Source organism: Eleginops maclovinus, chromosome 17 (genome assembly GCF_036324505.1).
Source record: "Eleginops maclovinus isolate JMC-PN-2008 ecotype Puerto Natales chromosome 17, JC_Emac_rtc_rv5, whole genome shotgun sequence".
NCBI lineage: Eukaryota > Metazoa > Chordata > Actinopteri > Perciformes > Eleginopidae > Eleginops > Eleginops maclovinus.
Genome location: NC_086365.1, coordinates 3,650,991 through 3,675,067, shown reverse-complemented (window position 1 = coordinate 3,675,067; position 24,077 = coordinate 3,650,991). Strand labels below are relative to the sequence as shown.

The 24,077-nt window shown below is 40.6% G+C and overlaps 1 protein-coding gene across 3 annotated transcripts in view; it reads left to right on the top strand.

Moving 5' to 3' along the window:
- Window positions 1-2,613: 2,613 nt before the first annotated feature.
- Window positions 2,614-24,077, top strand: part of atp2b1a (ATPase plasma membrane Ca2+ transporting 1a) — a 35,130-nt gene continuing 13,666 nt past the window's right edge. For all 3 annotated transcript variants that reach the window (XM_063905289.1, XM_063905288.1, XM_063905290.1), the window contains exons 1-7: window positions 2,614-2,684; window positions 11,614-12,095; window positions 19,373-19,570; window positions 20,062-20,319; window positions 20,508-20,633; window positions 21,890-22,051; window positions 22,538-22,576. In XM_063905289.1, the coding sequence (XP_063761359.1) occupies window positions 11,903-12,095; window positions 19,373-19,570; window positions 20,062-20,319; window positions 20,508-20,633; window positions 21,890-22,051; window positions 22,538-22,576 (976 nt within the window). In that variant the 5' untranslated portion in view covers window positions 2,614-2,684; window positions 11,614-11,902. The remainder of the gene's footprint in view (window positions 2,685-11,613; window positions 12,096-19,372; window positions 19,571-20,061; window positions 20,320-20,507; window positions 20,634-21,889; window positions 22,052-22,537; window positions 22,577-24,077) is intronic.

Below are 24,077 nucleotides of genomic sequence, written 5' to 3'. Positions count from 1 at the left end.
TTCATCGCCTTGATCACTTCTGCGGTCCCAGAGTGTTTAAATGGATTGGAGCAGAGATTAAGTGGTTTCAACTGAACAAACAGGCTCTTATGACACAAGGCAGAATACCAATTTATTGTCTGTCGTATTAAGATAAACAATGAACACCACAAACACCAGCCACTGACTGGAGGGAAAATGTTGTCATGGAAAGTGGTTTCTTTCTGCAAGAAAAATACACACAAGAAGGTCATACAAGACAATCCTTTTCTAGATTAATAGTTTGGTTCAGAAATATGTCTTGTCTTTTCACTCCAAATCTCAAAGATTTTCGGTTGAATAAAACAGATAAAGGCAGGTTCTCTTTACATTACAGATGTCACATTTTCTGCCTTGTGTGGATGAAAATTTACATTTAACATTTATTTCAATATACTGACTAATCCCTGCAGGGAAGAGCAACAGACTGATGAACAGCAAATGATAGACATGATAGTGTCATGCTCAAGTTTGGCCAAACACAAAAAAAAAAAACCCTGCCAATCAGGAAGCCACCACAACTACTGACTAGAAACATCGCACATAAAAATATCAAAATATGTCTCATCACTACTTCCTGTTTGCCAGTCCCAGCACAGCTCAGGCTTGTTACTTTTTGGATGAACGAGAAATGCTGTGCATCAGCTTCAGGTTGAGGTTTGACAGCAAAAGATTGACTGACAGCAGAAAATGTGGTGAGGGTGTGGAGCAGCACACGTGACCCCGAAGTGATTGCATCATCTCACTGATGGCTGCTTCTGCAAACATTGGTCAAAATTCCACTTGTGTTCTCCTTTTTTTTTGCAACCACACCAAAATGATACCATATTTCAGAAGCTAGGTGAGATATTTCACTGTCAATTGTGCTTTGGAATGGGAGGACAAATGCAGATTGTTTTATCAATTGCATCCTTTAAAAATTTCCGTCCGTTTTTTCAATTTGAAGGATGTTCCTCTTTCTGATTTCAACTGAACTTACTTCGTCAAATTCCACACAATGCTAAAACCAAACTGTTGCACAATTCAATTTACATAATTGCGTTTTTTTTCCTGCTTCTCTTCCTCTTTCTTTCCAGATTTTTTTTCTCCCCTTTGACCAACATCTGACTCTACAAGTTCTAAAACAACATTTTTCTAGTTCAATTGCACACAGTCCTATATACGTGTTGAACTCTCCCCCTGTTTACCAAATGCTTCTGTGCAGTTAGGGCTGTTGTGTTAATGATAAATCCCGTTATGTCAAGACAGCAAGTATATTACACTGAGGTTTGACCTCAATCAGAGTTGTTTTCTGTTTATCATCTACCACCACTCGTGTCTTTTTTAAGCTACGGTCCAAAACCTAGTCATAAAATCTAGGATAGACAGTTTCTTTACCTGCTTTATTAATGCAAAGTCAAGATGACTGTAAAAAGGCTAGTAGGTTTGTCATATTAAACCTTCTTTACCATGCACTTTTTTATTTATTGATTTATATGGCTCCTTGGGCTAAGCATACTGCTATACAATATACTTTGTGATTTTTTTATGCACCATAATTTTGAAGCAGGTTATGTGATTCCTCTGTCCAGTATCAATGTGTTGTTTCTTTATTATTGCATAAAATAATTATAAGGAAAAGTAAAAGGAAAGGTGTATTTCTAATGCAATTCAATTCATTGCATTGCACTGCACTGTCAGTTGGCCCCAGTAACGGGAAATCTGATTGCCAAGTGTGTCTTTCCTTCTGAACAGGACTAAATAATCGCAAAGAATACAGGCATTGAATCTGCAGAAGAAGAAAAAAAGCGCTACGTCATGGAAAGAATGACGTCAGGTTTGATTAGGCGCCGAGGGAAGAGCCTTGTGTAGCCAAGGTGGAGTTTAGGCAGGCAGCAGGCAGAAATGATGCTGCAGTGAGATTTCGGTGTGTACTTTTTACCGACTGCATCATATGGTGGGGGTTGGGGGGACTGTTGAATAATCCTGTTATTATAAAGCGACACGGGAGCAAAGAGGGAGTATGAAGGGATCATTACGTAATCGTTTCCATAGGCGACTGATATGCTGGTTTAGCCAATGGGAATCCACACGAGCGGTCCATACCCATCCTCCTTTTGACGTGCATCACATGTCCCCGGCGGTGTTGTGACAGAAACGAACCAGGCGAGGCGAGAGGATTCCCTTCAGCTAACTTCCGCCTTCGTCAAAATATATGATCGAGAGACGGGACCGAGTTATTTTGGCTGGCTTTCTGTCCAACAATGTGTCAAATTGCTTATTGAGTTAAGAGTATAATATAATTGTATGGTAACGTTGTAAGATAAACATATTTCGTAAAATAAATAAACAAAGCATGCCATTTGGCCTACACTTGAATGAATAACCACTCGGTTTTTGTATTATTTAGATAAACATGGTTATTGACATATGTCAGTTAACCGAAACCGTTATTGAGCAAATAACTACGCAAGCGTCATAAGGTTTCCGGTCAAGTTGACGTGGGTTTTTCATGGGCTAAAAGGGATGGTTACTATCTTGACTGTTCTGTCTGGAAACTTTGGCTTGGTTGTGACAGGGCAGTGGGCGGGATTTTACCTCAGATCAGGGGAGAGAGTCTAGTCTTTGGTGAGACTGAGGGGGAGTTACAGAGAGAAAGGGACCCGGGGTGCTCTTCAGAGAACGGAGTGAGTATTTCTGGTTATATTCCTGTACTAGGGCGACAAAATACCGCAAGATAAGAGCTACTCTCAGGTGTTAAACATGCTAGAAGTGCCTGACCGGTTAAGTCATTTTTGTGTGTGCAATGAACAGCGAGGGCCAGCCACCGGTGGTGTAGCTGCCTTGGTTAGTTAGCCTTGTACCAAGCTAACATCGTTAGCCAGCGTTATATCTTGGAGAGATACTGACATTGGGCGTCTCGTTTTCCAATCCAGGTAAATAATCACCTAGGTTACGGCCAATTTTGTCTTTATTATTTCTAGGTAATTGGTACTTATGCATTGCTCTGAAATAAGTTTTTTGACTTAACGAATATTTTAGAAGTATCCTTTGCGTATTTCGCTCCTTTGCAATCAGCATAAGCTAATGCCTGGGAGCTAGTTGGCTAACATTATACGCCAGCCTGTTTTTTTAAAACGTTGGACTCCACGCCACGGTTTCTCATGGACAGCAGATTGACAGTTAGCCATTGAGGCTCCTCATTTATAGACTGCAACTCAAAATGTGGACTCGTGTACTGTTACGAGAAGGCAGTTCATTCTAACGTACGGAACCCAGAGTTTACAATGGGGTGCGTTTCATTGTCGGTCTTTCAGTCTATTTAACGTCATATGAACCTCCTTTAACTGGCATGAAGATAATGTCAGTGAGATAACGTCAGTGATGTTAAAGATGTGAACCGACCAGTAACGGTCATTTCTTGAGATAAAGAGGGGCACCGTGTGGCACGTTTTTAGTCCTTTTGTCGGCACACTGTCACTGGATATTCCATACAGCAAATGTCTAATTTGAATGAAAATCAGTAACGTCGTGTCGAAATCTACAACGTATCACCCTGATATCAAAGTTAACCATCAATCGAGGAATATCATTCCCCGGTAAATGTCGTATTTGTTTCCTCCTGGGTTTCTCATACCTTACCTATACTGTCACCGAACGAGCCTAATGTCATAGTAGGAACATGCCCTTTCACCAGTGCAAGCTATAACGCTATTTAAAGAAGAAAAAGACGTTCACTTGCACGACAACTGCAATTCGTCCAAACCTTGAACGCAGCATGTCGCTTTAAATTACCATGCCAGTTACCTTTTTATAACGGTAATGTGTCTCATATTCCCTAAGCTTTCCATGTACTGTTTATAACGTACGTTAACGTTGTATTCTTGACCTTTTTTTAATGGGCAATGTAACATAGTTTTCTCAGTCCTGCACGTTTTCAAGTTGATGTTGAGCGCAGCCACTGAGCACCTTGTGGTGTACAGTTGAAGGGATCACTCCTTATCCAATTAAATAGCACCCGCTTTGCTGCAGCGCCAGCAGTGTCTTCCTGTTCGTGTAATGACTTGTGGGCCTAAAGTGCATGGAAAATAGTGTTGTAGTTTTTATCAAAATGCATTTGGACACATCATTAATTGTGAACTTGAAGTGCATTGACTATGGTTCAATGATACAAGGTGTTCCAGTAACCGTAGTTGTCATAGACCTATTACATAATGTCAGGCAAGCCATTACATAGCCAAGCTCTATAGTCAGAATGCCTTGTTGGAAAGAATATGCTTGTTCTGATGTCATTGGTTGGCATTTATTTTTTTTGAATAGTAACATGTTGTCTCCTTTTAGATTCTACAACATTAGAAAATATTATCCAGGTTTAGCAATGAGTTATGTTTTATTAAAAATGTCTAGCTCAGCATATAGCGATTGAAGATTTTGTTCAATGATTCACTTAAACCATCAGTAACCCAATCTGTCGCTGTGTCTGAGCCCTTTGAACTCAGACTGTTGCTGTCACTCAAGAATGCCAAAAATATCCTTTCTTAAGCCTTGCTATACCATGCTTTTTCATAATGGCCGACTGGTGAGTGTACTGCTCGCACTGAAAGATATGAGGCAGAATTTCTTAGACTTAATTGGAAAATTGTATCTCAAAGGCAAGATCAGTTTAACCTCCTGGTCAAGTTTGATAGTGTTTCCCTTACTTACGATTCCACCTGCTCATAAAGGTTAATTAGCCATCCTGGAGAGTATGAGATTTCTACTAATCTTACATCATAGTTTGCTTCTAAAATGTGTGCCGTTGGCTTCTCTTGGCACAGGAGGTTTGCGTAGTCACACAGCAATAGTCACTGCGAAGTAATGCAGCACTTTCTTCCAGGCAGTTCTCGCCTGACAAGTCTGTCCCTAACTCATCACGGATGAGTCTCCCTTTCAGCTGCTTGATATGTCTACTGAATTTATTGTCATGCTCTGCACTTCAGTCAATTACAAGCACAGCCTACACAAATTAACTAATATTCGATAGCAACACTTCCTCGCATTTTGTAACATTTGTGTCAGCCTTGTATAAGTAATTATAGTTGTTGCAAACAAGCCACTTGGTCACTAATCTAAGGTGACATTGACATGAAAAGCTTAATGTAGTCTTTTTCTTTTTTTTACCAAGAACAAGTTCAACGTATTTATGGTGCTATTTACTTATAATGAACTTTTGCTTATCTTTCTTTCTCTGTGTGGATTGTGAGTCCAAGGTTATTCCAGGCAGAGGTTTAAGGTAACATGGAGTTTGAATCTTTCATTATTGATTATTCATTCAAATATGGCTTTACTAAGCAGTGAAAACAGTCCACACGGGTGTATGACTAAAATGATTTTTTATAAAATTTGCAAAACTAATTGAAACACTCTGATACAGCATGCTAAAACAATTATAAGGCACACTGCAAAATATCCTGAATTAGTCATCAAGGCAGCTAGCAGGTCTAACTATGTTTACATACAAAAACTATACTTAGACTCAGTCTCTCTATGTTAGTTTGACTGCTTCATGACTCGACATGCCACTAATCAAAGTAATTATCATGTTTAGGTAGAATGGAAGCTGTAGCTGTCCTATTAGTGTAAACTATGCGTGAAAACAACTTATTGTTGATTGTTCTTAAAGTGGAAAGCCTCTTTATTGACAAATCAACATGACCAATGCTGTTGGACTTTTCTGAAACCGTGCTAACAGGCAAGTGCACACATGGGGATTAATGGCTATCATTAGGGTTGTGAACCACAAATATTCATCACAATACAATATTTAATTATTCTTTGGACAAAAGTATAATGTTTGCTGATATCACAATGCTGGCCATGATTTGATTATGATACGGAAAAATTCAGGGACCTGCAATTGATTATAAGATGATATCATATGCCCTTTCAACACAACCACTTTCATTTATATTAATTCACAATAAGCAAATAGGATTTGACGATGTATTAACTAACCTAGACATTTGAAGAATACATTGTAAATCTTACTTGGTCAAGCGACGTAGAGAGTGAGTGAAGAGAGTTAGCGCAGTTAAATAAAGCAGTAAATACCCACCACCTAGTGGGATGGTGGGTATTATGAATTACTTCAGCCAAAAGAGCACGCTTCTTTCGTGTGTGTGTGTGTGTGTGTGTGTGTGTGTGTGTGTGTGTGTGTGTGTGTGTGTGTGTGTGTGTGTGTGTGTGTGTGTGTGTGTGTGTGTGTGTGTGTGTGTGTGTGTGTGTGTGTGTGTGTGTGTGTGTGTGTGTGTGTGTGTGTGTGTGTGTGTGTGTGTGTGTGTGTGTGTGTGTGTGTGTGTGTGTGTGTGTGTGTGTGTGTGTGTCGGGCTGCACACCCTGCCTATTGGCTGAGGGATACACACCCATGTGGGGCCCAAAGGCTTTTTGTTGATGCCCAGAAATGTCCCCATCACAGCAAAAATAACAAGAAAAGAGCAAATACAGGTAGAGGGCTGCAGGGTTTCTGCAGATACACACTTCTAGTGGGGCATTGAGAGGGATTATAATTAGATTTTGGGCATATTATACCTAAGATTTTGATTGATTGGCACCAACTAACAACAATCCAGTTTTAAAGAATATTTGATCTTTGAGATATCAGGTTTTGGGTATTCAGAGCACATATCTGAACCATCTTTAGAAAAATCCAGCTTCAGATTTTTGTCGGAGTGTATAGAGACCGACTTACACCGGATAAATTGTACTCTGCATCGACCTAGCCCTCTTTAGCTTTCAGAGTTAATTTACTTCTACGGCAGCCTGTAATATCATTGTGTCCATATATGTTTGTCTAGTACAAATTGCATTCCCTACCCCAGGTCCTGGGGAAACGACTTTAACGCTCCACTCTACTGCGTCCTGAAATTGTAATGGTAAAGACGGCAAGGTCAGACTGTGGCAGCAAATGGCATAGCGGTAGGACCTCGGGCTATTGAGCTGCTGTGTAGAACCACATATAACAAAGAACACACAGAGCCTCTCATCTTCAAAGTGGCCCAATGAAAGGTGCTTCATTTTGGAATATTTTTCCATCCTTTGGACTAGAACACTTCTGACAAAATAAAACCATCCCTCCTGGTCTCTAAAGGAAAAGAATGATAATATTTTTACCGTCACAGTTTAAAGATGACTCTACAGTATTGCCAATGCTTAAGCTGGTAATGTTATTAGTACTTGGTTTAAGGTACATTTGGTCCTGCAATAAAAAACATGTTCTTTTTAATGGTGTGAAAGAACTTTGTCCGTCATTAATTACAGTCCAGAACTCTATGCAGGGCTTTTAAATTGTTCACCTCTCCCAATTTACGCAGACCTCGTCTCAATGATCATACGCTTCCTTGCAGTGAAGTAAAACTGGAACACCATTAACTTTGTGTGACATCTTACAAGGTGTGATGTGGTTTTAAAACGTTGTGCCAGCTTTCACATCAGTGGTTTGTCGTTGATTTGCACATCATGTTTAACAAGAACACCTTACAGGAGAGACTCAGTCATCTACATTCAAGTGTGCAGGGATTGAATAAGGTCTTGATTTGATCTTGTTTTGACAGACCCCTTTCACAGACTTTTTTCCCCAGTGTAATTATGAGCAACCTGTTCTTCTTTATGCGTCTAAATGACATTTTGTGGACCAAAAACATAGTATTTATTTATCTCCTGTTATGATGTGAGGAGACAAAATCCTGCCACAGTTTCAGACTAGCATATGTGCACCTGCATGGATTTAGTGATGTGTTTTTTTGTGTGTTTAAAAAGAGAAAGGAATAATTGTTAATAATTTTGCCTTTTTATATTTAGGTAAAACAACAAGAGTTTGGTTAATAATTATTTCCGATGACATGCATACAGAAAGAAGGGCTGAAGTGGTTTGATGATGACTCCTCTGCCTGTGTTGGTATGACCTGGCAGCCTGACAGTGTTGGAGGGCCGTATAGAGGGTCCAGTCTGTGGATTGCAGTAGCGCTCTCAGCTGCGAGCCATGTAGCACAAGGAGGGCTGGATGTCTCTGCTTTGTACCCTCCACATTTACATGGCCTGACCCAGTTCAGTAACGGCTAGCAGTAGGGGGAGGGGGCAGTCTGGGCGAGGCTAAAAATACCACCCCTCGCATTAGGCAGCTCCATTGCAGAGGGATCCCTAGAATTGCTATCCTCGACTTGCATCGAGGTGTTGGCACGTAGAGGTGTTCAAACTGCCAGAGGGTTTCCTTAGCATGGAAACAAAGTATATTTCTCCGATGCCCACCACTGTTGTCCGATGCACTTGTTTCCACTCACCATAGCGTTCTGGCCGGAGAATCTAGTGTGCATCTCTAATGTGCGATCACAGCTGTAAATAGCCTGGGTGGAGAACAGACTTGTGACTTTCAAGACTACGTCTGACTGAAACCCCCTTGGTATTTCTACTCAACTGTGGATTTGCTGCTGCTGCTGTAGTGTGGAAAGGGTTAACCTTAGCCTCTGTCATTCAACCATACCATGCCAGCTGTTGGCTTGGAGATCCAATCACAATGATTTTCCACTGTTGTGACATGTGACCTGCTCCGCAACCCGAAACTGTCGCAGCGCAGCAAATGTTAGCACTTCCTTCATCTTGGCATTGTTGCTGCTTGCGGGGTTAGGGGGTGTGAATGTGGGAGAGGGCTCATGAAGTTATACATGAAGACGGAGAAATGGAGTAGGCAGGGAATCGCATTCATTCCTAAAGGCTGCACATGTGTTACCCAAGCAAGTCAAATATTCCTACTATTTGAAGATCAGTCGTTCAGAGACCATTTGCTCACTTTAAAAGCCACGTGTTATTGCAAGATGACATGCAGATTAGTCCTGACCCCTGAAATTCACTTGTCCTTTTGTTGTAATTAGTGAAAAGGACTACTGTTGGCCACAATGAGCTCAAAGGCTTGGTAACAAAACAACTGTTGTTCTCGGATGTGAAAGGGTGTTAGGATGTGTAAACAGTGAATTAGCAAACGGCCAAATTCACTACAAGAAGGCAAGTCGTTCATTATTCAGTTTGATATTTTGTATAGTTGTTTTGTTTTTATAAAGCATTGTGTCAGGCATATATGAAATGATTTATCTCACTTACAATAACATTACATTCATCATGAACATGCTGCTAACATTCCCTGGGATATCTGTCTAATCCCCCAAAAATGCCTATTCATGTCATAACCGTGGTGTGAAAAATAATAATACATGACGTGGATGTGGATGATAACAACATGCATTGAAGACCAGGATGGGTACAAAAGTATTTTATTTTCTTCGATCTCTCCCACCTCAGTAATGCACCCGGCCCTGCAATTATGCTGAGTAATAAATAATAAATTCTGTCCTGTTTTCCATGGCAGATGGCTCCAAATAGAATCTCAACATGTGACAGAATAGTTTCCAAGAATCTCAATGGAATAAGCTGCAAGCATTCATTTGTTCAGAGAGCAATAATAAAGTCTACATTTTCTCTCGTGCTGCATCTCTGCCCCCGTTCTGGCATATTCGGGTTTAGGGAAGTCATTCTGGTGTTTTATGTTTAAAGTCCTGTTTGACTTCTAAACAGATAAAGGGGTTCTCTGAAACATGATTTGGTCGCTGTTGTACCTTTAGTCGAGAAATGGAATGAAACCTCCCCAGCTGCAATATCTGCTGCGTGTTTTGCAGAAACCTTCTACAGTGCATCTTCCAAACTAGAAATCACTTTTTAAAATCATTGCATACTTCCTGTTTTTTTGGACAGATTAACACCTGCTCATCTTCAACCCTTGTCATTGTATTGGGGTTTTGTATGTAGGGCTGCATGATTTCAAAATGATCATTTTTGGAACGTCATCCACACTTTCATTTCAAATGTTCTCTCTTATTTTTTGTGTAAAATTAGGTCTAGTCCATAGAATACCGTTTTTAGGCAGGGACTTCTCTTTAGCACCCCGATACTTGCACAATACTATTCAGATATTTACATATTTTGCCTTCACCATATATTGCACTTGTTGCAAATTGAATATTGCTCTAGTCCATATTGTGATGTCCACACTGTTTTGATATTGCAGTCGTAGCTGTATGTGTGTAGTTCTGTTTCCTTCTGAGCTGCACCAAGACAAATTCCTATCACCTTGGTGGACATGAATGAATCAGCCTCATAGTGTTAGGCTGATTTAGAGCTGAATGGACAGCAGCCTCTCATTAGAATGGACTCTCCCATGTAGAGCAGCATGGAGCTCCCTGATGCCACAGATAGTCCTAATTAGATTAAACAGAAGGCTTGTCCTGAGGTAATCACTTCTCACTACGTTACCCCAGCAGTTGCACTGCAGGGGGGGGGCAGGTAGCTTTTGATTATTTATGTTTTCAATGTCACACCAACTGTATGTTGTTTGACATGGCTGGGTGCTGTGATGCAATCTTCTGGGTAATTATTGAAAGGATTGGACTGTAATGCTTTACCTAACTGGTGGTACCGGAGGAGGAGATTGCTGTTTGTTATTTACAGAAGGGCCATATAGTATGTAGGGTAATCAGCATTTTGTACTTTGCATATAAAAGTAAGTTGACTAAACTCTCACACCTCTTCATAGTGAGGGTGAGAAAGAAGTTTGAAACACATTCTATAGACAAATAAAAACAACACATACAAACCTAACAGTAAAAACACAATGTAGGTGAGAAGATTATACATTCCAATTAATATCAAAATACTTTAAGCTGGGATATTTGTTTAAACTGCACCCACAATTCAGTTACTTTCAATTCCATGTTGGGCTCCAAGCAGCTGCAGGAAGTGTTGAATTTGTACTGACAGTAGGTGAACATCGCAGAGGAGCAAGGACTACCTTTAAATTCTCCATTCAGGGAAAAACCCCGGGAGCAGAGTGGTTTGAGAATGCTAATGCTCCTCTCTGCTCACATACTGAAAGCAGAGTGCACATTACTCGACAAGAGTTTTGTCCAGATGACAAAATTATTATTACAACTCAAGCACAGCTAATCAAAATCTCCTGGCGATGGCTACAGGCAGTTTTGTAATTACTTTGCTACTTGTCTCAGCGGCCAAGTGGTTTTGTCTAAGGGTTTCAGTGTTTGCTCTTATGCAGCAATACAGTTCTTTGACTCCTGTGCTAGTGTACTGTAGCTGTGTGATGACTGAAAGTGTAAAAAATAGTAATGGTAACATACATAGGATTTGTTGAACATGCTAAATTGAAAAAAGGTCATTAAAGATATCAGAAAAGACTACTCGACAATAATATCCTCATTGAGTAAGCCTCATAGGTAATGTTTAGTGATATGTTGATAACAAAAGAGTAAAACTACATTAAACGTGGTTAAATTAAAATGTATTTTTCAAAACCAAAGTTAGTGACATGATTGGATAATGATATAGGAAAGAATAATCAATCCAACATTGCTGCCATGCTAACTTTGTTTACTCTGTAATGCTAATGACTGTCATAAAGCATGAAATGTTCCTAAACAGTTTGTGCAAATATGTCACTGTACGGGGATCCCTGCTGTTCATGTGGAAAATACTCGGTAGTGTTACTTATCTTTTTTTGTATCTTTGCTCTTCTCTTTTCAGATCTGCATGCATGGTGATCTCCTCCTCTGTGGGTGATCCGCAGTCACCATGAGAGACTAGGAACTCTGCTCTCCTAGGGAAATGGCTTGTTTTGTAATATCCCTGCCCTGCCTGCCATATGACTCCAGCTGCCTCTGAAGGTCCCGTCAGCTGTTTATGGGAACTACCACTGTGTTCGCTCCCTTGAGGATTTAAGCTTTTCCAGGACAACACTTTCTTTTTTTTCCCCACCCCTAACGTCGAGCCGGGGCAGCAACGCTTTGCAACAGAGAGGGGAGGCGGCGAGACAATGGCGAACAACTCGTACAGCGGTGTGAAGAACTCCATGGTGGAGGCCAACCACGATGGAGAGTTTGGCTGCTCGCTGAAAGACCTGCGCTCCCTTATGGAACTGAGAGGCGCAGAGGCCATAGGCAAAATTGGGGAATCTTATGAGGATGTTCAAGGACTCTGCAACCGGTTAAAAACGTCACCTATAGATGGTAGAGTAAAGTTTCCATACACTCAACATAAATACATTTAATTGAATGAAATACAGGATGTTTTCACCACAGTGCTAGTAGAAAGTTGTTGTTGGAATGCTAATGCGGTGTACACATAGTTTAGTTGGCGTGTCATTGGCCATATCATCCACATTGGGGATGACTTGACATCACTCCCTTAGAAAACTCATAGGCCAGACAGGTGGCTGGGCTGGCTGGCTCTGACCTGGGCCAGTCCTGCTCTATTTCAAGGCCTGTGGATATGTCCCTCACACCCTCCCTCTCTCCTTTTTCACCTCTGTGTCTGTGCGTGCATGTCTGGGTGTCTCTGTGTGTATGCTTCAGACAGAGCAGCTGTCTGCCTGGGCACAGCACCAGGCTGCAGGTACATGTGGCGGACAAAATGGGAGTCTGTAAGGCTGGGTAGTAATGACTTGAACATGGTAGGGAAGGAGTTCATCTTACGAATGTCTCTTCTGTCAAACTCGTGTATTTGGTCTTCATTTGGACCCTGATGGTGGTTTAAAGCTCCTTTTCCCCCTTTTCGTCTTTTCTCTCAGTTTGTCTCTCTATCAAGACCGGGCGCCTAATCGCCAGTATGACCTTGACTGAACTCTTATGGGAGGGGATTTTCAGTTTGATCCCAGATTAAAACGGCACCGCGTATTCACTGTAGCAGCACCATTCCTGTGTGCAGTGTCTCACAGCAAGCAAAACATGTCCAGGGCTTCAAAAACCCAAAGGGAAGGCAATACATTCCATGCTATATTGCATTTCTCATTCAGGAATTACTACCTCACTATTTAATTCTTGATCTTTCATTTAGTGGCAAAATGGTGTAAAAGCCACACCATGCTTTTGCCGCTCTGTGTCTGTCATACAGGCCAGTAAGCCATTGTAAGAGCTGAGCAGAAATAGCTGAATAGGAACTTCCCTGTTCAGAGAGAAAGAGTTGTTCAAACACGCATGTGGCTTTGTGAAGCTGGGGAACGAGAGTCCTGTCATATTTGTAGCATGCGTGACACTAGTTGTTTCATTAAGTGTGAGCGTGCCTCCCTCGCTTCCATCTAATCTATGATATAAAAAAAGAGAGTGGTTAGTCGAGGCCCATTAGCTGTTTAGCATTTTAATTTGAAGCAAAAGAACAGCAGGGTAGAGTGGTTGTGTAGGTAAATAAATGATACCATAATACTGTAAGCATGTTGGGAATATTAAACTACTTTCAACTTGTGCCTTCCCAGTACTATCCTCAGTCTGTCTACCATCATCAAACATGTTTTATTGAGAGAATAGCATGTTATTTGTAGATTGGAAAGGTAAAAAGGCCATCTTTTCATAAAACGGCTCTATACTTTATACTTAACAAAGAAAAGGCCGCTTTTAGCCATTTTGAAATAAACTCTTTGACTTCTGTTGTGATTTGCAACTGCTCTCTACTGATACAATAGAATTGGTCCACATTTAGTTTCCCTTCGCAGTAGGTGATGTTTCACTTGGCACGCAGCCACTGAGTTTTGCCACTTCCAGTTTCAATCAGCTCATTCGTCACAGGCTTGAGAAATTAAGCCATCATTTAAGATTACAGCAGCTTGACAATTGGAAAGGGATTTCTAATTAGTTGGTTGGTCATTTCTCAAACCTCTTAAGCCAATCCTTTGCTAATCCCCCACATTTCCAAGCTCTTTTTTTCACCCGAAGAAGTTTGACTGAAGGTCTCTGTTGCAGCTGTGCATGGCTGTACCACTCTACTCTGACTAGTGTTCAGCACGGTCTTGTTGGATTTGGCTTGATGTTATAAGGCTGAGTATCTAAGATCTCCCAGTTCTATGAGATCTAAATTCACTGGGCTATGAGTTTTAAGCAGATTTAACGAACCAATTCTCCAAGATAAAAAACATAATAATTAGGCCCACTGTTCCACGCACTCTGAATAAAATCAACTTTTAGTTTTGAACATATCTCAAATATCTTAACTTGGCTAGTATGCTGTCCTTCTCAAACAAACCCTGTTTCCATATGTGGAAGAACTCACCAACATAGCTGTTACCGGGCATTATTTATATTTGCGTTACTTCCTGTATGCATGTAAGCTCCCCCCCCCCCCCCTTAACAGGGGAACTCCTTCATGCTTTTACACCAAAATCAGTCATGGGGAGTAATACTCATCTTGTGAAAGCGGTTGTATAACATTTCTCTGTGGCTCTTGTAGGATGCTTTGTCAAGCCTGTGAAAATAGCTCGAGTGATGATGTATCACCAGTGTTATCTTGGCTTGGGTTTAGAGATGACGCATTTTAACTGGAAGCCTGCATTACTGTACGCACTGGGTGCATTTAGTAAGATATGGATGCTTTACTAGCCAGGGATGGTCCAATGAAAAGGCTCTATTGCATTATGAAAGTGTAGGGTCCATGCTTAAGCAGCTTTATTTTTGAACGAAAAACCCATTTATAAAAAAAAGGGGGGTAGGCAGAGCTGAGTGACTTGTTCATTTTACATCAAGGGAAGAAATGTTCCTGAATGGGTTCTACTTATTTTTCCAGATCTATCTTGATGAGTCAGGAGATCTGAGCCTTTGCAGCATCATTTGTGACCATTCTTATTTTTCAAATGTGTCCCTCGCGAGCACCAGGCTGTTTGAAGGAGCAATACTAAATCACTGGAGTATTGTGAAAATAAAATTCCCATCCTTTTAACACATTTTCTCAGCATTGAACGGATCAGTATCACAGTATTTGACTCAGATGTATGTAGGATTGGGGGTGTTTCTTCGCCAGTTGATGCTTAAAAGCCTGAAATGATGCATCCAGGGTTATTACAGAGGTGTCTGACGTTTTAAGCTGTAATATTTGAAAATAATTAGACCACACCATAGAATCAATAGGTTGAGCAAACCCAGCTTTTATTTTCTCCCAATGGGATCCTCTATTTCATCTGCATAATGAGACATCAAATAGACGAGGCCCCTTCCCATCAATATTATTGACAGTGTTCCCCTATTTTCCCTTTTGCCAGTATTCCCTGTTGACTGCTATTTTAGCATGGTCAAATATTTGGGTTCCAGGCTATTGATCAAATCGACTGTGGGCTGAGAGGCTTGCACAATTGGATTGCGATTCACAAAAAGGGGACAGGCTCTCTGTATCTATCATTCCAGACACCACACCCCCTTATTCAATAGGAAGGGTTAGACTGTTAAATGATAATTTACTCTACAGGGGGCTGGCGTTGCTTGTCTTCACGTCCAAACTCAAAATGATGCGCTTAAATAGGCTTTAGCCAGAGAGTGATTGTAGCATATGGCCAGGCCCTGCTTCTGTTGATGGAGCTGTTCCCTGGGTGCTGGGGCGGGACGCTGATCTATCCGTAATCTTTGGATTGAAAGCTGTGATTTGTGGGAACAATTGTTTTCTTATTTTTCCTTTTTATTTAGTTATTAACAATGGGCACGGGGGTCCTAGATTTAGGCAATTCTTTTTGGTTTGGGTGATTTTTAGAACCTTTGGCTGCAAAGTACTGTTCTAGTGATAGTTCAGACTCTATGGTTAAGTCTGATATCCAGTAGTTTAGTAGAAACTATAGTGCCCAAACATGCATTCAAAATAAAAGCATAATAATAATAATAATATATTCATTATAAACAAAGACAGCAAGTAAATAAATGATTAACTCTTAAATAATATAAGGCAATTTATAGCTCCAACAGAATCTCTGCCATGCTCCTTCTAGCCTGCCTCTCTGATATAGTTTCCAGGTAGAGCATTCTCTTTTTCAGAGGTCTTTCCAGAAATCCCCTGTGGCCTGATATTGATTTCAGGTGTATGAAATTGCATGGTGATTAAAAATCCATGGCTATTTTTGGTGGGGAAATGACCGTGTTATAGTAATTAGGGTGCAACACTATTGCTCCATTTTCTTTTTGTTGGCAAAGCCCTGCTTATTAGCACGGAATCTGCTTATAAGCTACACACAAACTGCCCTCATGACTTATAAATTGGAAGGTATTATTGAGAAGTAATTACTTAAAGGGCAGCTAATGAAGGTACATTTATATGTTATAGTATCCAAGTCGTTTTGGAATAAAGTAGAAACATGTGGAAGATGAGCCTTATTGCTACCAAACACACTTAGCATCTGAGTGGACTAACTCCCCCTGAATGTGTCTCTTAGCGCTGCGCAGTTTGGTTGTTTAAACAAATGATGTGAAATCAAAAACGCCCTTCCTCTCTATCAGTTCTTCCTACTGGCTAACTTAGCCTTATACTCTCTTCTTTACACGATAAAAGCAATTTTGTAACCTGTGTAGAAGTTATGGAAATCCTATAATCCTTAGACTCTGATTAGCTTAATATCATATTAACATAGCCAGATGTTGAGTTAACCTTGGTCTCATTTTACTCTATTCAACACTGACGATACGAACATGGAGTTCTTCAGTTTACTAACAATTTATCTCTTTAGATCAATAATCTACATAAAGAACACTCTTCAGGGACTTGAAAATCACGACTAAAATGCTCTGACTGTCATTCCTGTACATGCTTACGATCCGTGTCTACACACACTTCTGTCATTCAGGCGAGGACTGTGTGTGTACGAAAGAAAAGCAGAGCCGATTGTCATTCCTATACATCACCCACGTCAGACTTGCAGTTCTTACCTTGAGATTTTTGTATTGAAGGTATTCTGTGCATGAAATTGATAGATTTAAGATTGCTATTTATTATTTGTGATTCCCGATTGTACTAGATGGTGTGTTGCTGCATCTCTACCTACTCAGTTACATAAAGGTTGTAGAAAGCGAAATTGTGACCCGGTTTAATCGTGACAGACCCAGACTGAAGGCTCGCCCTGACCCTCACGGCTGGCTGAATTGACAGTACTCAGAGGGGTCAGCCAGGGACAAGCGTCCAAATGAAATGGTTAATGATTAGCTGCTTGACTTGAGACACACTCAGGGTGCTGAAATGATGTGAGGGGCCAGGGCCAACCTATTTTCTGTTTGTGTATCCAATGGAGGGGTGGCGTGTTGATCGTCCTCTGTCACTTGTATTTATTGCTATCATGCTAAGGGAAAATGTAGTGTAAAATTGAATAGGGTATTAGCTGTCAGCATGTTTTCATTAGAGGTGGAGAGAATCAAAGCAGACGCTGAGAGACAGCCAGGGAGCAGCAACAGGATAAACCCTGTAACCCTTTTTAATGCGCTGTGCCGGTGAGTCATCGTCATTCTTCTCACCCCCTTTTTAGAAGAGCATACGTTAGTGCTAAGTTGTGATGACAATTACTTAAGGATTTTATTTCTTAAATGAAATACACCAGTGTTTGTGTTAATTCAGAAATAGGTAAAGAAATATGAAAACGAAAGACTATTTTTTGAATTGAAATAAACGCATGACAGTCTGCTTAACTGAGGGAAGGCTTATTAACTGGGATCATTGTTTTAGCTGCAAGTTGGATGACATAACTTTCTTTTGGGGACATTTTCATTCATTTCAAATAAAGTATTGAATGATTTAATTTTGATTAGTGACAAAATAATCTGTACTTTACCGTTATTGCTGTGTAAGCATCAGATTAGGCGGATCATTATAATGATCTGTTCATCTATTTGATTGAAAAGTGGTAACCAACAAAACACTTTGTATGAGAGGATTTAACATACCATAAAATCCCCCAAATAAACTGTTCTTTTACTGCAGTGGCTGTGTTTGAATAGCACTTGATTGGCATGTGAAATGTGATTTACTGTAGTTAAAGACCATTTTGGACTTCACAGTGGAACAAAAGCCTTTTCTGTAGGATAACAGAAAACCCACAGATTATGGGTTACAATAATATCCAGCTAATTGATGTTTTTCCAGTATTCCTATATTTCAAAAGAAAGAACAATCAGTACGTTTTGTAGATATGTTTATTACGTTGCAGGAATACAAATTCAAGTTTGTTTGATAAATGAACACATTGTCCTTCATGAAGCTGTTGTAGACCTTTCTTTCTCAGTCTGCCATGACGTAGATGCATCTTTTCTCTTAGTGTGAAATAACAAAAATGGGACTGCAGTCTAGCGCTGAAACTAACAGTTATTTTCATCATTAATGAATCTGCTGTTTTGCCTGTAAGATGTTATAAGATAGTCAAAAAAGCATGTTAGCATTTCCTACTGCCAAAGCAATGCACTCATGTTGCTTGTTATATTCAACCAAACATCAAAAACCTAAAGTTATTTAGTTCAATATCGTATATCACAATGAAAATCAAACAATCTTCACATTAGAGGATCTAGAACCAGATATGTTTTGCTTGAAAATGTCCCATTCTTCAACTCTCTACTTGAGTTTACACCATCAGAGGTGTATTTTGACAGCATTTGGAATGAAGAATTGTCTTCTTGGCAGACAAACGGTGTGCCGTTCTCCCTGAGCTGTTGTCCCGGCACAGACTCATTATCCAAATGTGTCGCATGGTTAGCATTGTACCTCCAGCCTGTTTGAATCTGTCCTTCTATCTGTCTGTCTGTTTGTCCAAACGTTGACCCTTCTGATCCTTTTTCCTACTAAGACCCCGAGTGCAGCTTCCCTTCATCCGTCAATACCTCCACTCTTTATTAGTGTCAGTCCCTATCTCACCCCCATTTTTCTGTCAGTAGCTGTTTCACACTGTCACTCTTCCATGGCCCCCAATCCTCAGCCACACGCAGCTCCATAAAGTCTCCAGAGCCGCCCCCACACAGTCCGTCCGCACGGCATGAATAGAACTGAAAAACTGTCGTGCATCATCAAATGTGCGAAGGCCCTTTTGAATATACAACTGGGCCTTGAATGCGGGGCTCTCTGTGCACACAGATGAATGGCTCTCAGGCCAAGCAGCGTGTGGTGTGTCAGAGATGACTATAACAGCACAGCCGTGAGTCTAAAGCTGATTCAACTCTCCTCTCTGGTCATTTGTATTTAAAAAGGCAGGTTATGGGATTAGATTTGACCTCTAGTGTTCCCACATTGTTTAAACATGCCTGAAAGAGGTGAAATGTTGGACCTGCCCACAGAATGTGTCATTGTTATCCAGCATTGTGGCCTCCTTTGTGTCTGCTCAAAATGCTGGGGATAATGTTTTTAGAGGCCCTGTAATGAGAGTACAGCTTACTGGCAGTGATTTCCTCCTCTGAACTACAAGTCCACAGTAACGCATCCACAGCACATTATTAATGCTCTGTTTTACGTGACTATTTACCGTGGTAAATGTAAATCTAACAAATGTTCTCTGTCTTTCCCTCCTCAGGTCTAAGTGGACAGCCTGGAGACATCGAGAAGCGGAAAACAGTGTTCGGGGAAAATTTAATACCACCCAAAAAGCCCAAAACCTTCTTACAGTTAGTGTGGGAGGCGCTACAGGATGTCACACTGATTATTCTAGAAGTGGCAGCCATAGTTTCACTAGGCCTTTCTTTTTATAGACCTCCAGATGCCGAAAGAGAACGTAAGCAACACCTCTTTACAGTTTCCTGTTCTTTTATTAATCCATGTTAATGTACTGTTAACTGACACAAGTATATATGTATTATATTAAACAAAGGTCCGTACGTTGCAGGTAATTCATCTAGGAATTTTATAATGGTAAAATCTAATACATGTGCATATTACATACAGCCACAGAAGACATAAAGCGTTATCATTTTCTCTTGTTTATTATTTATAGACTTTGAGTTAAATTATTTTTTTGATTTAATTATTGTATTCTAAAACTACTGACATTTTTCTCAACACACACTGGAGTGGCTGCCATAGATGTAGAGATAAAGATTTAAGAAACATTTGGAGTGGTCTCTTATTTTTTTCCGGAGCTGTATACTGTCTAGATATTTTGTCTCCGTTTGTGCATTTCTTAGTTTCTGAGTGACTGAATGATGTGATAAACTGTGTTTATCTGAGAGTAAAGCTATATTAAGATTTCCCCCTGTCCCTCTGCAGACTGTGGAAGGGCAGCTGGCGGTGTGGAGGATGAAACGGAGTCAGAAGCGGGCTGGATCGAGGGCGCCGCCATCCTTCTGTCTGTTATCTGCGTGGTGCTGGTGACAGCATTCAATGACTGGAGTAAAGAGAAGCAGTTTCGGGGCCTCCAGAGCCGCATCGAGCAGGAACAGAAATTTACTGTCGCCCGTGGAGGACAAGTCATCCAAATTCCTGTGGCTGAGATTGTGGTCGGTGATGTTGCACAAGTAAAATATGGTAAGAAGAGATAATGATTTGCTGTGGAAGTCATTTGATTTAATGAAGATGCTGCATAGATAATGCTAAGAATGAATATCACACAATAATATATGATTTATTAAGAACACATTTGCAAAATTCAAAACAAATGTCGTAAACTATTGTTCCTCAAAACTAAAGATACGTTTTGTCTGTGTGTGTTTCAGGTGATCTTTTGCCTGCCGACGGAGTCCTCATCCAAGGCAACGATCTGAAGATCGATGAGAGCTCGCTCACAGGGGAGTCGGACCATGTGAAGAAAACTCTAGAAAAAGATCCAATGCTGTTATCAGGTAACACGCAGCCAGACTGTTACTTTTCTAAACCGAGTCTTATGCTTTCATTTGGTCATTGAAATGAAGACATCTGTAAAACTGACTGAGCTTAGTAAAATTCAACGATACAATACACATTGTCTTTAAAATGACTCCAATCATGGTATTTACAATTACAGTCTTTATTTATTTAAATGATACATAGTCTTTGTTCAATCTTTCTTAAAGGACCTATGCTACACGGAGGCATTTTGTCAGTGAAACCATCTGACTGTCCTCTCTTGTGACTTACATTTTAATCTACATTCAATGTGGTAAAGCTAATGTGTATGTCTTTGGTGACAAACTGGATTAAAAATCAAAGTGAATTAGTGTCGCTATCCTACTGCTCAGTGTAATAAATTAGCAGTCTTTCAAATCTCCAGATGTAAACCAGTATTAGAGGGTTTTTTTTTTTGTGTGCCGAGACTCCATGAGCACAAAGCCTCTTTAACACTGTGTTTGTGCCGTAGCATAGTATGTTTTCACTCAGATCCCCAGTAGAAGTGTGTAGGGATCCTGAAGAAACACTTCTTGTATCTGGCTTGTACTGGCATACCTCCAAATGAGCGTGTGTGTGTATCTCCCCTACTGCTTTTTAAATTTCCCTTAGCACAGGCTGGTTCCCTTCTGCAATCACTCACAAATTGAAGCAAAGCGTCCTCTCATTAACAGAGGCGTGAGAAAACTTTGTTCTTTCCTCTCTCTGGCTCTGTTTGCCTCTGACTGAAGCTTGTTTTCTCTTCTGCTGGTTTTTCTCTTTGCTTAAATCAGTAAGATGTTCCTGTTGTCTGAGAGGGATGGAGACCCAGAGATCTCCCTTTCAGATTTTCATTAATTTTGCCCACACTGACAATTGGCTTTTGATTAAAGGCTGTTGATTAACGGTTTGGAGGGTTTTCGCAGCAGTGATTGTGTTTCTTATCATTTTACTTGCAAACGCACCATTCCTTTTGTATTTACCGCCGTCAGTTGCGAACCGGCATTCAGTTTCTCTTTCGTGTGTAGAGAGCCACTTAAAAACTGGCTAAACCACATTCTGAGAAAGCAAAGGAATCCAGCTGAGCATTTAGGCTGAACCAAAATGATAGTCAAGTTACAGATATGTTTAGTTAAAGCTGCAACAGAACGTAAACTTGGTTTATAAAAGCAAGAAACATTACGTCAGGTCCTTCACATACCCTTCCCCTCCCTTCCTTATTGACTGACATGTTATTTTCCTCCTCTGTCCAAAGGCACCCATGTAATGGAAGGCTCAGGGAAAATGTTGGTTACTGCTGTGGGTGTCAACTCTCAAACTGGAATTATCTTCACTTTACTTGGAAGCGCCGAGGATGATGAGGAAGATGAAGAAGAGAAGAAAAAGGAAAAAGAGGAGAAGAAGAAGCAGAGAAAAAGTTAGTATCCCCATTGTTCTGTTGTTCACATTTGAATAGACATTTCCATTTTTTACCTACAGTTAGCATCTCGCATAAGGATTTCCTCCTCTTGCATTCAGAGTGTTTTGTATTGAAAGCAGAAGGCCAGTGCAAAAAGAGAAGCTGACTCGACAGAGCTGCATGCATAGACTAAGAACACAAGATCGATACATATGCCTTTTAGAAGCACAGTTGAGATCCAGGGCTGGATGATTAGCTCACTTTAAATCATTTATATTATCGATTAATCTGATAGAATATTAGAAAATAATTTCCCACAACCCATCATCAACCTGTCATAAAATCACAGCAACGTTTGTTTTGTTGTTGCAACACATTTCTTTTGCAAATACAGACATACTGTACTTCTCTACATATTACACGTGTACTCGTTTACAATAGTAGTTTATAGTGTAGACACTGTGTTGTTTGTTTTTACTTACTATACAATATATTTTGTAACAGTCAAGAAGCAGGAAGGAGCTGTGGAGAATCGTAAGAAAGGTAAGTTGCTTGCATCACACACACACACACACACACACACACACACACACACACACACACACACACACACACACACACACACTACATATATTATCCTTACAGCTTAGTACATACATTTTTAGCCTTTTATCTCCCTCTCATTTAACAGCGCTGGGTGAAGGTGAATGCATCAATTTGGTAATAGTTTGCTGCAATCTTTTTGTTCCTGCAATAACGAGGAGTTGCACATTCTTGCGTGTCCCCGTTCATACTTGGTACTGGCTGTTCTTGCCTATCCATTGTGCTGCCGCATTGGGCTTTGAGCAGCAGGTGCTACTGAATCCAGTTATAGCGATTAGTGATGAGGAGATTAAAGCCATGTAACAATTCTGGAGCCAGAACATCTGCTTTCCCACCCATCGCGCTCTCTCTCTGACTTTTCCTCAGGCCCCCACAATTTGATCTATATTAATGAACCAATCTGAACAATTTGGAGTAAAACTGTACGGATTTTCCGCCTTACAACAATGATGATGAGGCTTATGAGTGGTGGCTCAGCCAGCTAGCTGGGGTTGTGTTCTCCTCTTGGGACACTATGATCAGTTTGCTTGGGTCTGTGACCACAACCCTGGCACTAGTCCCTGGTGCACAGATTCCCTCTGCCTGCCAGGAATCAACAGTAATCTTTTAGACTGAGATTACACAGGCCATGTAAGAGCAGAACAAGCCACAGTCCACAGCAGCTGCAGTCGCCCAGTGTTAATGCCCCTCCTCTTCCTGCTGCATACATCCACACACAATACTACTGACTACATAGTAAAACATCTTTAAGCATAGAGAAATAGGGAAAGGACTGCATCTGCTCTGAATGGAATGGAGAATGGAAATTGTCCTTTAGCAGCAGTGCTAGTGCCAGTGCCCGGCGGATCTAATGATTTTATCATGAGGAGTGACACGCAGAGACCTGCCCCTGCTGGCCTGCCGGCTGCCTCTCCTTCCTCCTCTGCCATTAGAGGCTTTGCGTTTCCAAGGTTACCTGGTTAGACGTGGGTTTGGGATTCCTGTCAGTTCTATGTGCAAGGGAGGGGAGTCCGGAGGGATGTTGAGGAAGAGATGAAAGCGATTTATGGGAATGTAACTAGCCACAGGAGTTGCTGTCGAAGGAGGAGGCGATTCCTCAGACAGATCTGAATGCTATTGGCTAGGTAACCTGTTCTTTAGATCTCTAGGTGGGAGTATGCTAATTACTCCACCAAATCTTGCCTGCTAATTAGTGTGCAGACAGACCACTGCAATCATAATTACAGTGACATTTCCCAAGTTCCATAGATAAAAGGAAAGCAGAAGAAAAATAGCTTTTGCTCTTGGCAGTCACTCTGATTTAATCTATTATCTTTAAATATAGTGTTTTTCATAATGCTTCTTGTAATGCTGTTCTAAAGCAACTTGCTGTGAGTAGTTAGCAGCTAATTAATGAATCAAATAAGTCTAGTCTGTGTTATTTGACCTCCTACAGTTTATT